We start from the raw sequence: 16,787 nt of genomic DNA, 5'->3' as shown, positions 1-16,787 counted from the left end.
CTTGTACTTTATGATAATAATATTTTTGTACCGATTTCACAACACAGTGTTCTAAAGCAAGTCTCTTTCTTTAAAATGCCAAAAATTGTTTAGCAAAATATGATTAAACATGCCAACACAAACTGTTTGCGCAGATGATATTTGTGGTGGCAGGAAACATTCATTAAAATCCAATATATATGCATCTATTACATTTATTAATGGATTTGTTCAGTTCATATGATTAGTAAATTTTGATTATGAGTAGAGAAAAAGAAAAAGTGTCATTACTCAATAAAAATAAACTTCCTAAAGTGTATAATTTTCTGTTTAGTGAATTATTAGTTTTATTATTGATTATTTGTAATTTTATGCTGCTATATTGGTATAATTTTGAATCTGGTGATCCCACTTTGATGCTACTATTAATAAAGAAAATTTTTTATCAGTTTTTAATGAATTCTGGTTTCCTCATGTTGTAGTTTTGCAAATGATCATTGATTAAAATTTTTCCTTTATGTGATTATAATTTGTATTGTTTCATATTTAATATAATTACAAGGTTTTCATAGATAGGACACGTAAATCTATTAAAGACTTTATAGATTTATGAGTTACACTATAAAAAGCACTAACACAAACACTATTAAAAAAAAAAAAAAAAACTATGAGAAATCATCATATTAGCCATAAAAAGAATGGAAAACATCATCTTGAAAATAATTTCTCTTATGAACTTCAAAAGGCTAAATGATTACAAAAATAAATGGTATAACAGTTTATTTTTATTTGTAGTTTTTAATTGTATCTGGGAGGTAAAAAGAGTAAAACAAATAATATTTTAATGGTGTTACTTTCATTTTGTAAGACACTGACTTCAATCAGCTTCTTTAAGGTTTTGAAAACGTAAGACTTCATTTAAATTTCTAAGACCTGATGTAAAATAAGTATTTTGTATTAATCAGTTATTTGTAGTTTTTAAATTGTATGTGAGAGGTTAAAAAAAGTAAAACAAATAATATTTTAATAGTGTTAGACACTGACTTCAATCAGCTTCTTTAAGGTTTTGAAAAATATGTAAGACTTCATTTAAATTTCTATGACATGGTGTAAAATAAGTATTTTGTAATAATCAGAACTATTTAATAAATACTTTATGAGTGTTCTGCTATCCTTAATTGTAACTGCTGATAAGAACATTATCAGTCAGTTGTCATTCCTGGTACTTATTACTGAGGTAGTTGAGATGTGTTATAAAATTAGTAAAAGTAGGCATTATGATAAGTCATTATAATATCAGATTGTTGCAACATCTAAATTAATTTTTCATGTTTCATGACTAGCAGTTTGACAATGTTTTAATAGAGTTAAATGTTAATAGCATCATAAAGACACTGTTTTGGATATAAACTAAGTAGTAGGAAATAAACTGAAGCTAGTTTTTAAATATTTTCTATGTAATTATAAGGGCTACACAATTATATATATATACATTGCTTACATTTTAAATAATATAGGATAAGCCATGCAAAGAGATGTGTTATTCATTCAGAGAAAGCACCAAAAAGTGCATAGTTGGTTGCAGTTGTATTTATAGCTTGGAAATTCATTTTATGAATCCTGAACAGTGATTGCTTTCACATTGTGGTTTTTGGCAGAGAATGAATAATGTCAGTGATGCAGTGTAGATGTTTTGAAGGAGGTTGTATTTAAATTAAAATTAGGAATTTAAAAAGCTATTGCCAATTAAGTTTGTAATTTGTTCCATTTAAGTTAGTAATTTTTTGTAATTTTCCTTCATAGTTTTGTGTCTTAGATAAATAAACTGCAAATGTAATGTAAATGGGCTCTTTTATGAATATATATATACAGTACAAAGTCTGTTGTAATCCGGACCTCAAAGCCACAATTTTTTTTTTTTTTTTTTTTTTTTTTTTTTTTTGTATGCTTTATGCATGCGCGTTTAGCACAAAAAGTGAAGCAACTTAAACAACTTATATTGAAATAAATGTTGAATAAAGTAAACAAATAAATATTAAGCTCTTTTTTTTTTTTTTTTTTTTTTTTTTTTTTTTTTTGTAAATTTTGATATCCTTTAGATCATAATTGCTCTTTATTTCATAAACTACGGTTTCATATTTTTAATTGTATAATTTCTACATGCCATCTTACCAGATTTAAATTGATGATCTATAATCCGGAAAAAAACTATGCTGTTGGTGTGTTTTTGTGTAACAGACTTTTAGATAAAGTAAGATAAATGAACAAAAAGTTCTGAAATGTAAAATTAATATAGTGAGTTCTAATAAAGAAAATAGTTTTTTATGATAGACAATATATTTTATCATATTCCTGACAATAAATTTACTACTTTAGGTATGCTTTGATTTTATAATTAAATTAAATATGTTTTAGTTACTATTATCTCATCTTTCTTCTTTTCTGTAGTTCAATTTGCTTTTAAAAGTTATTTTATGATTATTTGAAATGCAAGATATAAATATGTAGTGTAACAGAGAGGGGGGGAAATATTGAAAGTGTTTTATGTTATTTTTCAGTGACTTTGGTACTTATTTTTACTCGTTTAGAAAATAAAGCATTTGTTGCATGAAAAGCTTCTCTGTTTTATAATGTAAAATATGTGAAGAAAAATTTCAGGAAATTTGCAAATCTGATGCTGTATGATTAACTCTGTTAATGTATATTAATATTATTTCTTTACGTGAAATTGATTGTCTCTGTGAGTTTTATGACATTTTTCTCATCGCAGTTATTGAAATTAATTTAGGATACTCTACCTTTAAGTTTTCTGATAAGAATATTTTACATCTTTAGGCATCTTAGTTCACAACTTGCAGAAATGGAGAAGGTTATTGGTAAAATGATGGATACTGATTTTGTACGTTATGTAACTGCTGATTTGAATCGGCCACATACAGAATGCCTTATAATGGAAGAGGTGATTTTATTTTATCAAAACTATTCAAAAAATGTTTGTAAATATAATATGAATTTTAAAATTGCTAACCAAATCTGATTGTTTGGCAATCCATTATTACTAAAATTGATTCATATTTAAATCTGCTGCTAATGTGTTTTAATCTAATTAATTTCCTTGTAGAAAGAACTGAATGTTAAACTTTTTTATTCTAAAAACTTTCCATTTTTTATAGGAAAGATTAATTGCTATTGTATTTGGTATGCTTCGTCAAAATCATTTTCGTTTTGTTCAGACTTTTAAAGATGAATGTTTTACAACTATCAAAGCAATAGTTAAACAGGTAATTATATTATATTGTGTGTAATATTTTTGTTCATTAGTTAATTGTACAAGAAATTGAATTTTAGTGGGTTTTTTTTAATGTGTCTGTTGAATATATAATTTCTGTTAATTTGTTATTAAATTTTACATGTGCAATTGCAAGACTATTTTTAAATATAAAGTGCCTCAAATTCTCTCAGATAGTGTGCATTTTATGTTTTATTTATTTATTTATTTATTTTTAATTATAACTCACTAAAATCTTTCGTATTTTTTATTAATAGACTGTGATAGAAGTTATATCTAAAGCTGATGATTTTGACATTGAAAGCAACACTGGCAAGTAATGAAATTAGACTGTGCAGTGTTATATTTTTATGTTTTTAATATATATCTGTATTTTGTATTACATTTCTGTATTCTTTTTAATTGCATTATAGTTACGTATATTCTGTAGTATATTTAGGTTTATAAAAAGTTTTAAGTTTTCTCATTTAAATATGAAAGTTACTGAAAGCTGTACCATTATTTTATGCTATAGATTTTTTGGGGGTCAGGGGTGCAGGGATACTGGAATGGTCTCAAAACTTTTATAATTTATTAATTAATCTGACATTTTAATCCTAATACAAATAATTTTATATGTCGCAAAGATTAATATTTAAAAACTTTATTATATTTGAGGGTCTTGGGTATTAGCCAATATTTGCTGGTATTTTGACAGTAATAGCATCCCTGGTTTTGTTTTCCTGCAAGTATTGCATCAACTCAAAATGTTGCTTTAGATTTTTTTTAGAAGGATGTGGATTTTTATTTTCTTCCCATTTACTTTCCCTCCCCCTTTAACCCTCCAAGCATTAGGGGTTTAGCCCTGAAATTTCAAAGTTCCTAAAAATGTCATGAATAAGTGGAATTTTCTTGATTTTAATTAAAAAATTACTCTCTTATTTTGTACCTTGATTCCTTTTCTTCCAGTATACATCCAAACCAAAATCAGATACATTAAAAAACTAGCAGAAATTTTCTTGTATTGTGAATATAGAAGGCAGCCTTCTATGCGGAATTTTCTGGCCGTAACGCTGAGAGGGTTAACCCTCCAAAAAGGAAGATAGGGATGGCTCCCTTTTTTGTGTAACAAGCACATATTCATATTATATTATTATTACATTGGTGTGCAACTCTTAAGCAACAAGTGTTCTTTTTGCCATAACTCCATGAGAAATCATCTGAGAGACATGAAATTCAGAAATGAAAGACAGCATTTTGCATTTAAAGCATTTAAGTATGATGAAAGTGTAGTGCAAAAATGAATACAATGCACACGATATGGAATCAAACAAAAAAGGCTTTATTGGACTTATTGTATCGTTACACATGATTGTCTGTACAAGAGAGAGAACATCAAGCACATGTTCCTTAGTATAGGATATGCCCTCCCCTTACTGCAATGGTTTTTTCACACCGTCTCTCCATACTCAACACCAGATTGCCCAACAGATCTTGAGATAAGAGTGCCCATTCCTCAATCAGCATCTGTTTCAGTTGTTAGGTGTTCCCCAGAGGATGTAGTTGAGCTGCAAGGCATCTTCCCAAAGCATCCCAGACATGGTCTATGGGATTTAAATGAGGGGAGTACGCTGGCCAATCCATTCGAATGATATCTTCACTTTCCAGTAGCTTCTGAACAGCAGGTGTCTGGTGTGGCCGTGTATTGTCATCCATAAAGTCTGCTCCAATGGCATCTCGTAACAGACGTACATGGGGAAGGATCACCTGCTGACAATAGCAATCTCTAGTTACAGAACCTCTGCCGAAAACTTGGAACTCTGTCCACCTATTCAGCATAGTGCTTCCCAGATGAGAACTCCAGTACCACCGTAGTGCTCTCTTTCCTTGATGTTACTGGGATGAAGCTGTGTCGTGACCTCTCTCCAAATCAACAGGCGATGCTAATCACTAAAACAACTCTCGTCTGTAAAGAGGACATGACTCCATTGATGAGATGTCCAGTTTTTCTGCTCCTTGCACCACTCTAAATGGTGGCGTTGATGACCAACTTTCAAAGGGATGCAGCATCCAGGACGGCGTGCGAATAGGAAACCTTTGTGAAGCCGTCTGAACTCTGTAAACCACAACATTCACTCTGTTGCTGTATGCAGTTGCTGATGTATGGCACTTGCTGGCTGGTTTCGGGCTCTTTTCACCTGCAGGATGATATATCAGTCATCCACTGCAGTTGTTTTCCTGGGGCGGCTACCACCAACCTTTCTAACAGCTGTACCTATGGCTTGGAAGGCCTTCCAAGCTCACAAAATAACACGTTTGTTGATTACAAAACTCTTCAGCTACACGGATCACACTACACCCCTCCTCCAGCTTTTCAATCATTCTTCTATGTGTGAAGTCATCCATGTGATTTCTTCTAGCCATATTTCACAAAAGAACTCACTTGTACTTGCAGCGAATGTCTTTAATTGCATGTACATCCTTCCTTTTATAGTAGTCTTGAGTTGGCGTGCCAACCGCACGCATTTTGTGTACACTCACGTCTAGTGATGAGTCGGTGCTACCAAACCGGGTATTTTGTAACAGGTACTGAAAATCGGTACATCCAAGTATCCATTACTTCAGTACCGAAATCGGTACTTTTTGGTATTTGTTACTTCTGTACCGAAACAGGTACTTTTCGGTATTCGTTGCTTCTGTACCGAAACGGGTACCGTATATACCCACGTATAAGTCGATATCGCGTATAAGTCGACCCCTAGAAAAAATTCCTAGAAAATAAGAAAACCTGCATATAAGTCGACCCCCCACTTCCAAAATCGATCGAGAAACTTCGAAAAAAAAATTTTTAAATACTACATTTATTCAAAATCATCTGAGAAAAGAAAGTAAATATACAATAAAAAATACCTTGGTAAATAAACAAAATCAAAATCCTTCAACATCCGATTCATGGTCAGATTCGCCAAACATTTCATAGAACTCTTCTGTCGTCATACATATTTTCAGTCTCGAACTCTGTATTCTTACAATCACTACTAAAGCCTTCGTCGTCATTTTCACTTTCAAAAACAGCATCATCTTCTGTGCCGTCTACTTCGTTGCTAATAAAACATTTTTTAAATGATTTTATAATCATTTCAGAGGGATTCTGTGATTAGTTCGTCACATGATTTAAGTCATGAAATTACTTCAAGTAAGTGACTTATCTGATAAGTCGTCCAATTTAAGTGCGGGAAGAAAACAACTGCATTATATAAAGAAATTTTTGAACTTCCGATTATTTTAATTTTTTATTGCCTTGCGTATAAGTCGACCCCCCCACTTTGAAGTCTTTTTTTTTGTCCAAAATATCTTAACTTATACGAGGGTATATACGGTACTTTTCAGTATTTTTACTTCTGTATCGAAGCGGGCACTTTTCTGTATTCGTTACTTCTGTACTAAAACGGGTACTTTTCGGTATTCGTTACTTCTGTACCGAAACGGGTGCTTTTCAGTATTCGCCACTTTGTAACGAAAATATGCGTCTCTTCTCAGTATTTCGGTATTCATTACTGGAGGATCGATGAGGGTTCAGCTCACTTCGGTTTTGGTACGAGGACAGTAGTATCTGGTTGTATTTGCGAAATGGTGATATGCACTCCTTGTGTCCATGAATGACCTTGAAATAGGGCATGGAATGGCAAACGTGAAAGGGGGGAACTTCCGTTCCGTTCGTCACGGAGACTAGAGTTTGAGGTAGTATAATTAATTGCCTTTATTGCCTTTTAATTGCTGTATTGTGTGCGTGGGAGGACGAGTGGGAAATAGTGGAAATTTTTCGAAAGGCCTTTCGTTGTGTGTGTGTTGGGGTGGGATAGTAGCAGTTGGAGTCACTGTTGCCAGCATTGCTCGCTTGTGATTGGAGTCGGTATAGTCAGGAGGAAAAGGAAGGGGAGCGGTAGATGATTTGCAATCCGAATTGTGCATGTTTTAATTTTTCATCGTTTGTAGGAGAAAAACAGCATGGATCTGAAATGATTGATTTGGTAAGTTGCTGTTGTTGGATTGGTGAATGGAATCAACTACCAACTAGATTACTTCCTTTTCCTATACATATTTTTAGCATAAATCATGAAAAATATTTTTCGTTTGCTTGCTTAATCATATGATCCTTTTTAAATAAAAATTATCCTTTTTTATCCCGCTGTACCTACTTCAGAAAATGTCACAGCATTTAGTGGATCACTAAGCCAATCAACATAAAATACAGGCGCAATTTTAAACTTTTCTAATGAAAGAACAAAGATAACTGCCCCACTTATGATAATTCTTCCCCCTTCTAAAAACAGATTTTCACCTCGCCGAAAACTAAACCCAGGTCATGTGCGTAACGCAGGATTGTCAACGCCTGCTTTACCCCCCAGGACGTGATGATGCTCCTCCGATAGGAAGAGTGGTGAACTTTGACCTGGCAGTCCGAATCTTTTTTTTTTTTTTTACTCCCTCTGGAGCATATTTGAGGGGGGGGACTATCGAATGGAACACCGGAAATTATCTGGCCATGTTTATGTAAACATACATGTCCCTCCCTCTTTTTCCTTTGCATTTTTTTACTCTTTCATGCTTGATTAATAGAATCATTAGGCGATATTGCACTTACCCTTTTCACAGCGTAGTGCTGATTTTAGAATTTGCAGCTGGAGTGAACAGCGGAAGTCATTAATAGAATTTTTTTTATGCTTATCTGACGATGCTGAGGACCATCTCCCAATTTCGTCACTTTTCTCATAAGATTCATTCTTGTCTCGTACTGGTGAGTATCAGTACGTTATAGAATTGCCTAATCAGTTTCTTACGCCTCGAAAAAAAAATCGAATTACAAAATGTCTAGTAAGAAAAGGAAATTCAGCTTGGTTTGGCAGCACTTTCCCTATACTAATGAAGACGAAAAAGTTATGTGTGACATTTGTAAAGACCTTTTATCCATCAAAGGTGGTTCAACAGGAAATTTAAAAAAACATTCTCAAAGGAAGCATCCTTGTGTAAATCTGCACGAGAAACGCGCTTTGCCGAATCAAGATGTTGATGATATTGATGCCGCTCCAACCCGTTCTGTCGTCACTAGCTCTGCAGATGGTGGGCAACATGCACATCCCAGCAGACTACACAACTTACGGTAGACAACAGTGCTTGTGATATTGTTGGTGTATTTTCACAAAAATCCCAGTCCAGCATAATGCAGTTTGTCCAGAGAAATACGATGGATGTACATAAAAAAAAAAAAGTAATCGATTGCGCACTGATCAAAATGGTATATAAGGATTTACAACCAATAAGTATCGTAGAAAATGAGGGATTCTGAGAATGCTCAAAGGCTTTGAATTTAACCTATTCCTTATCTTCACGGAAAACGGTTTCTAAGTCCTTGCTTCCTGCTGCTTATGAAGAAAAAAAAGACTAGTTTAAAAAACGTTCTTAGTGCTGTACAAAATATCTGTTTGACTATAGACTGTTGGAGCAACCAAAAGGCTGAAAGTTACATGGCCGTGACAGGCCATTTTATTGACGAACACATACAAAGGAAAACGGTATTGATTGACTGCGCAATTTTTGATGAACGTCATTCAGCCAAAAATATTGCAGAAAATATCATACACATTTGCCAACGATATTTTCCGATGGAAAAAGTGTCTTTAATAGTGACTGACAATGCCAAAAATATGATTAAAGCTGTCGACAGCGAACTAAAGTTAAAACATTTAGGATGCATTGCACACTCTCTCAATTTAGCTGTCACAAATTCTCTAAACGAGGTTAACGACATTCTAACGAAAATTAGGGATATTGTGATAGTTTACAGGAGAAGTAATATCGCTGCAAAATATCTGTGGTCTAGCAAAAAAAAAAATCGCTGCAAAATATCTGCGAAAATATCTGTGGTCTAGCAAGAAGAGAAAAGACTTAAAAGTCTTCTTGGATTTGATGAACGACCCCCCAGAGGCTCTTGATGTGCCAGAATGGGAAAGTGTCCAACATCTTTGTGACGTTTTGAAACCTTTTGAAAAGGTGACTTGCGAGTTGAGTTCGGAAAAATACTTGTCAGCATCTATGGCGCCTGTGCTAATCGGCGGACTTCAAAAAATCTGTGAAAATCTGCTTAGTAAAAGTGTTAATGAACTAGTACAAAATGTGGTACTAGTACTACAACGTGAATTGGGTAATAGATTTACAACTATTGATTTAAGAGAAGACATTGCTCAAGCCGCTTTCTTTGACCCCCGAATAAAAAAATTGGGGCTCAAATGTGATGTCGCCAAAAAAATTGAAAGTGATATTATCTGTGAGTTATCGGTAGTTGCACAAACTACCCATAATCTTGTTGAAGATGTGGAAGGGGATAATGAAGAGATAGACGAATCATCGGTTTGGTTCGAGTTTGAGAGTAAAGTTAAAGATTCTCGAACTTCATCAGCTCCCGCAGCAGACGCGGCGGGCGATCCACAAAGCTGCGGCAGAAGTGAAAAGATACCTGCAAGAGCCCATTCTTTCCAGGAAATTTGATCCACTGCAGTGGTGGGAAAAGAATAAAAATGTATTTCCAAATTTGTATGAATTATCACGGAAAAAATTAGACCTTGTGGCTACTTCAGTGCCATGCGAATGGGTGTTCTCTAAAGCTGGATTAATATTGAATGATCGGCGAAACCTTTTGAGTGGACAAAAATTGAAACAACTAATTTTCTTACATTACAATTATAATATTTAATCATTTGTTGACCTTCTTAAAATTCCAACCTAAGTTCAGCTTAAAATGTTTATTTCTATGTTTATTTTCGCTGCCTTATTTTCAAACTGTTTCTGGGAGTCAATTTTTTTATGCTTAATTTTTCGTTACATATTTTAAGTGGTCTTTATAAAAAAAAATAGAAGGAATTAAATGCCTAAAATTTCTATAAAGTTAAAAAATTTGATACTTTTATAACGTTTTGCACAGCCTATCAGAGTTTTATTTGTTTTAATTAAATGAAATATTACTTCATTCAGATGTCAATTTCTTAAAAAAAATATTATTTTGAAATTGTATTTAGATTATTAATATAATATAAAGTTCGACAGTTCTATTATTTACTTAGCTGTACTCACATATGTTAAGTTCTCATATAGTTGAAAGCATGCTATCTTATTTTTTAGTGTTTAAATCATCTTTAATTTAAATTTTTATATCAAATGTACTTATTGAATTCATATAATGCGATTTTACAAATATTTTTGTTGCTTTTTGCTGTTACAGCATCCAGATATTACGTTCTCGTAGTTTTAAAGACATGCTGCCTTATTTCCTAGTGTTTTTAATAATCTTTCACTCAAAATTCTTATGTCGAATGCGCTTTGGCTGTAATTTGAGTTTTAAAAATATTTTTTACCATTCTGTTGCATTTTTGTGTTTACAGCAGTTACTGCATCCAGGTATTGCGCTCTCACAGTTTTAAACCCTTTGCTATCTTATTTTGTAGTGTTTTTGATAATCTTCAATTCAAAATTGTTATATTGAATGTGCCTTTTAAAATCATATTGTGCATTTTTAAAAATATTTTTAACCATTTTGCTGAAATTTACTTATTACTGTAGTACATCCAAATATATTACATTATCTCACTTTTCAAAACATACCTCATTTTCTAGTGCTTTTGGTAATTCAAAATGTTTAAATCAAATATATATGTTTATGCATTTTTTAAAATCATATTTTTTGTTTTTAAAAATATTTCTAATCATTTTGTTGTTTATTGTACGGTGCCAAATCTCCAAAAGTACAAATTTAACTCAAAATAAACCTAAATGAAATTTAAAAAGGAACAGTATAAACTTTTTTATGGAAAAGCTCTTCAACCATGTGTATATGAATAAATGTGTAAATTTTATTTTATGCTAGTATTGTACAATTAAACACACAAGGTCATTTATTTTATATTTAGTGTTTAATTTATCTTACTTTTTTATTCAGAATTTTTAATATATATAGGGCAGAGTAGAGAATAAGAGATTTATCTTTTTTAAAATTTGGTAGCTTGAATAAGTTTTATTTCGCAGTGGCACTGAAGGTCATTATCTTATCTATAAGTGGAATAAAGGTTTGTGATTATTTTAATTTCTACACACCCTTATGCCCTTTACTACCGAATTGAAGGTATTAAACGACTTCTGTGGTATGTTATTTATATATACAAATAAAAAATATCATGTTAAAACAGATTGATCATTAAATTTCTGATATTTACTTAGGAAACTGCATCCTATCGGGTTGCTACACAGCTAGTTATAGTTAATTTTCTATTTTAAATTTATTCCTACATTTTTACTCATAGTGTTGCATCAAAATTTCTATTTTCCGATTTTTTTCCCTTTGTTTCCCTCCAACAACACGACACAACACAGCCGAAAAAAACATAGTGTACTCTCTCTTCCTCCAATCTCATACAAAGAAAATCTTCCGACGTTTTTCAAGTACACAACTATGCTCATTTGGGGCTGTCCATAAATGATGTCACACTTTTCTGTAACATTTTGGACCCCCTCCCCTTTGTCACAAAATGGCACACTTCAACATAACCCCTCCCCCCTTTGTCACATGTCACGCAATATTACGTAAATTTATACTTGTTCAAAAACGTAGCCCTACATTATAGATCATATTTCAGACTTTATTTTTAAATTTAAACTATATGTTTTAATGGCATCTGTAAATATAACAATAATAATGATTCGTGCACTTATTTTGTATGAAATAAGAGAAATGTTTACAGTAAAAAACATAATTAATACACAATAGCAATAAAATTACAATTTCTGCCGCTACCCTATTCTCAAAACCTACTCTGAATGCCCTTTTTTGAAAGAAAGGAATGTAAGTAAAAAAAAAAAAAAAATATCTCATGAAAGTTGCTTTCGCCCCAATTAAGGAAATGCCTTCAAATTTTGGTAATTTTAAAATAACTTCAGAATTCAATCTGCTGATTTTAAACATTTTTATTTTAATCAAAATATTATGTCACACTTCTTGTTACCCCTTCCCCACAAACTGTCACAAATTGTCACAATTTCACTAACCCCCCCTCGAAGCGTGACATCATTTATGGACAACCCCTTTCACGAAATTGATAGAACACCCATTGATTTTGCTGCACCTGCACACAAGACACAACCGAAAGCGAAAATGTTTCCATCCATCCACTTCCCGCACCAATCCTCCCAACCCCCACTGGCCATCAAAGACAATCTACACAAACCCAACACCAGAAACAACCCGCCGCGCTCTCCTGCTCCTCAGGCACTTCCGTAGTTGACATATTTTCTGATATTCAAAATCTTACTCCGTACAGATAGAATCAAACACGTGGTGATGTGGCAGAGTTCCTTCAGTGCGCAAAATCGTTAGCTGCGTATTTCGGTACTCCAAATCGTTACTAGGGCACTTCGGTACCCCAAATCGTTACTAGGGTACTTCGGTAGTCCAAATCGTTACTAGGGTACTCCAGTACAGCAAACCGTTACTAGGGTACTCCGGTACAGCAAACCGTTACTAGGGTACTCCGGTACAGCAAACCGTTACTCCGATATTTCGTTACTTCGGTACTCCAAATTGTTACTTGGGTACTTGGTACTTGAAATCGGTTTTCGGTACTTTTCAAAGTAACGGTTACTTGAGTAACGGGTATTTTGTACTGGGTACAAGAAAGTACCGAAGTTGCCCATCACTACTCACGTCGCATTTTGTGACATTTTGTTCCTGATATTTGCATATGCATGGCCTTTCTACTGAATTGCATGTTCATTGTACTAATCACAAGAATCCCTTTTCTGCAGTTTCACGGCTTTCTTATTAAAATTTACATTGTTGCTTTTGCACACCAATGTATTATTTTGGCAACCCTTTCCCACAAAAGTTCTCAGAATGGTAGTTTCTTGTCTCATGTTAATTTTTATTGTGTTTTGCATCATGCATTTATTAGATTTAATAAAAAATGCTGAAGGAATCCAGTATTTGCTAACATGTGGTATTTTGCCAAAATTTCAAAGTTGTTCCAATTTTAAGAGTGTAAAACTATGCGATAGAAATGTTGTGTCAACAAACTGCTACCACATTGTTAGAATAAGAATTGGAAATTGATTCGGAGAAGTTGGTTGCCTTTTTAGTTAGCACAATTATCATGATAGCAGAGACAGCTGTAGAGAATAACAACTTGATTCGATTTTGAATGTGATAACCAAACAGTTCCTTCTGGAAATTTTTAAAAAAAAAAAAAAAACTTTTTATTTGATTTGCTGATGTTGAAATTATATTTCATCATAAAAGAGCACCAGTAGATTGTTGAGAATTGTATCATTGCATACTGGCTAGTACCCAAATACCACTGTTTTATGACAGTTTAGCAAACTTTTTAAAATATATTTAATTGCAGATATTTTACATTTGGAGAAATGTTGCCAGACTTTTGGATACAATATTTTTTAAAGCATTGTAATTCTAAATGCATAAAAAATCTGTATTTAAAATTGTAAATGCTATGAAAAAATGTAATTTCTTTTCAGATTAGACAAATAATTTCTTCAGTAGGATAAAAAACATAAAAAAATTAACAGACTGATATATACAAACTGTGAAGTATGTTACTCATGTGTTTCAAGGTGAAGAGACACAGATGTAAAATATCTGTATGTTAATTGTTCATACATGTAATTTACACTATTTTAAAAATATAGGGAGATCCAAAAATTTCTGGCCTGGTTATAGTTCTAAAAGAAACACAAATTTTAATAGTTTATTTTTCGGTATAATCTTTTACACTTTGATACATTTTTCACATATAGTATATGATCAAAAGTATCTGGACCCCTTTGTAATAGTAGATTCTGCCAATGACATCAAACTTCTGGTTCCCAGATAAGTTCACAATCATTATTTCAGAGCTAGAAAAATACAATGGGGGGGGGGATGTGAATTGAACATGGGGAAGTGATTGGTTGTCAACATTGTGGAAAGTCTATTTAGGAAATTTCTGCTACATTACGAGTATCCCATTCTACAATACATGTTGTTAATATGAAGTGGAAGTATGCAGGGGCTGCAACTGTGCAACAGGGATCTGGCAGATGATGATACGAGGGCTATCCAGAAAGTAGATTACGTTTTGGAATAAAAAAATAAACAAAGTATAGGAAACAAATTTTATTATATACAGATGAAAGCCACACTCAAATACTACTTTTCTACATAGTCACCATACAAATTAAGGCATTTATCGTAGCGATGTACGAGCTTGGAAATTCCTTCGTCGAAAAATTCGGCCGCCTGCGCCTTCAACCACTTCGTTACCTCTTCTTGCCTTCCATCTTGCACAAAACTTGTGGTAACCAAGCTTTTCGCTGATGATTTCGTGCAACAAACTTCGCGAAATTTGTGGAAAACTCAAATAAAGTTCCGTTATTGTGAAATTTCGATTTTCACGGACTTTAGCATCGACTTTTTCGAGAAGTTCGGCGGTCACTATGCTGGGTCTCCCACTTCGATCTTCGTCGTGAACATTGGTTCGGCCATTTTGAAATCTTATGACCCACTGACGCACTCCACCTTCAGTGATAATGTTGTCCCCATACACTTCACGAAGCTGCCGATAGATTTCTATCGGTTTACAGTTTTTTGCAGTCAGAAACCTTATTACTGAGCGCACCTCGCAGCTCGCGGGATTTTCAATTAACGCAGACATTTCAAACCGTCACAGTATCTGAACGGAGCACAGCACGAACCTCTCACTAGCACGGCTAGATGCAGACTGAGCTGCGCAACGCTCTGACCCCAAGATGGCCGCGCTAGCCCCGCCCCTAGCGGACACAGACGGAAACGTAATCTACTTCCTGGATGGCCCTCGTATCTTGTGAACAAGGACCATATGGCACTGCAGATAGTTGTGAAATTCAATTGAATGGAGTCAACAGGAAAAAAATAGTGTTGCAAATAGCAATAAGACTGGAGCCTTGAGCAGTGGTATCACATGTTATGGAGTGATGATATGGAAATCTGATGGTAAAATTTGGGTGTAAAGATTTCCGGGTGAACTTTTTTTGGGTTTGAGCCTATTTTTCTGTTTGGTGTGGGTCTTTCGGTTCTTGTTCAAGGAACTCTGAAAACAATTCCGCACTGCCCGCATTGTGGCAACAACTTAGGTTCATTCCTCTTTCAGCATGATTGTGCTCCTGCCTATACTGCATGGCCTGTCCAGAGGTGATTTGCAGACTTGAAGGCTCCGACATTGGTCTGGCCTGTGCCCAGATTTGAACATGTGCAATGTATTAGAATGCAGGTCATGATTATCTATATCGCCCAAAGTTGGTGATGGTTAACTGGCCAGTTTTCTTGTGCAAGAATAGCATGCAATTCCTGTTGAAACATATCAAAAACTAGTAGAAAGCATTCTTCAGAAAGTAACAGTAGTACTGCAACTGCAGTAAAGGGTGGTATAATTATTCAAATGCTTTTGATCATGAATGGGTTATACATTGATTACTTAGCTTTTAAGCTTAGAATTTTATGACTATGGGCCAACACGTGATCGGGACAAGAGATAATAGGGGGATTGGAAAGTAATGTCGTTTCTGCACATGTCGACAACAACATGCTAAGGGCAGAAGTGGAAGCAAATCCATGTCAAACACTCGACCATCCAAGAACATTTAAAGCAGAATGGAAAGATAAGCAAAGCAAGTGTTTGAGTCCCCCATAATTTGTCCGAAAAGGACAAAGCCAACCTATCCATCACATGCAACGTATTGCTTCAGCAGCACCATACAGAACCGTGTTTTGATCATTTGATTAGTGAGACAAAAAATTAAGTCCTGTACAATAATCCAAAACTCAAAAGGCAGTTTTAATAGGGGTTACAAAGGGTTTACATACCGAAAAGGCGCTTCTGGGTGTTTGATGGAGTATTCGCGGAATTATTCATTTTGAATTGTTGAAACCTGGAAAAACTGTTAATGTAAACCTTTATTGTGAATATTTGGATCTAGTGAACCAATCTTTAATCGAAAAATATCTGGCAATTGTCAACGGAAAAGGCGTCAGTCATTCTGCAATATGACAATGCAAGAAAAACACTGGAAAAATATAATGAATTGGGGTGGGAGGTACTGTCTCACCCACCATATTCACCTGATATCGCATCCTCGAATTTCCATTTATACCGATCCTTACATTTTCTTAGTGACAAAAAATTTGAATGATGTCCAAAATGCCATCTCGAGATATTTTACTCAAAAATCAATTGATTTTTATCGGTCTGGGATTGAAATCGGCTTTATTATTCATTAAAAATAAAAACTTGTTACAAATTTATTTGTTTGAATTTAATGTAAGAAGCGACATTACTTTCAGGTCCCCCTATTAAAATTATTTCTGCAATCACAGTAAACGTATTTAAAAATTAATCAAAATAAATAACAATATACCTTATTTTTGTATGAAACTGTATCACTAACAAATATATATATTGAAAATAAA

The 16,787-nt window shown here is 33.7% G+C and overlaps 1 protein-coding gene across 4 annotated transcripts in view; it reads left to right on the top strand.

Moving 5' to 3' along the window:
• The window catches only part of scat (VPS54 subunit of GARP complex scat), a 132,028-nt gene that overhangs the window by 54,946 nt on the left and 60,295 nt on the right, over positions 1-16,787 (top strand). For all 4 annotated transcript variants that reach the window (XM_085825638.1, XM_085825637.1, XM_085825636.1 and 1 more), the window contains exons 9-11: positions 2,815-2,938; positions 3,153-3,260; positions 3,526-3,584. In XM_085825638.1, coding sequence (XP_085681764.1) covers positions 2,815-2,938; positions 3,153-3,260; positions 3,526-3,584 — 291 coding nt within the window. The remainder of the gene's footprint in view (positions 1-2,814; positions 2,939-3,152; positions 3,261-3,525; positions 3,585-16,787) is intronic.

This window comes from Stegodyphus dumicola, chromosome 10 (genome assembly GCF_044657685.1).
Source record: "Stegodyphus dumicola isolate Sdum_Otavi_A_Nest chromosome 10, ASM4465768v1".
Classification (NCBI taxonomy): Eukaryota; Metazoa; Arthropoda; class Arachnida; order Araneae; family Eresidae; genus Stegodyphus; species Stegodyphus dumicola.
Note: the sequence above shows the minus strand (reverse complement) of the source record. Positions and strands in the feature narration are given on the sequence as shown.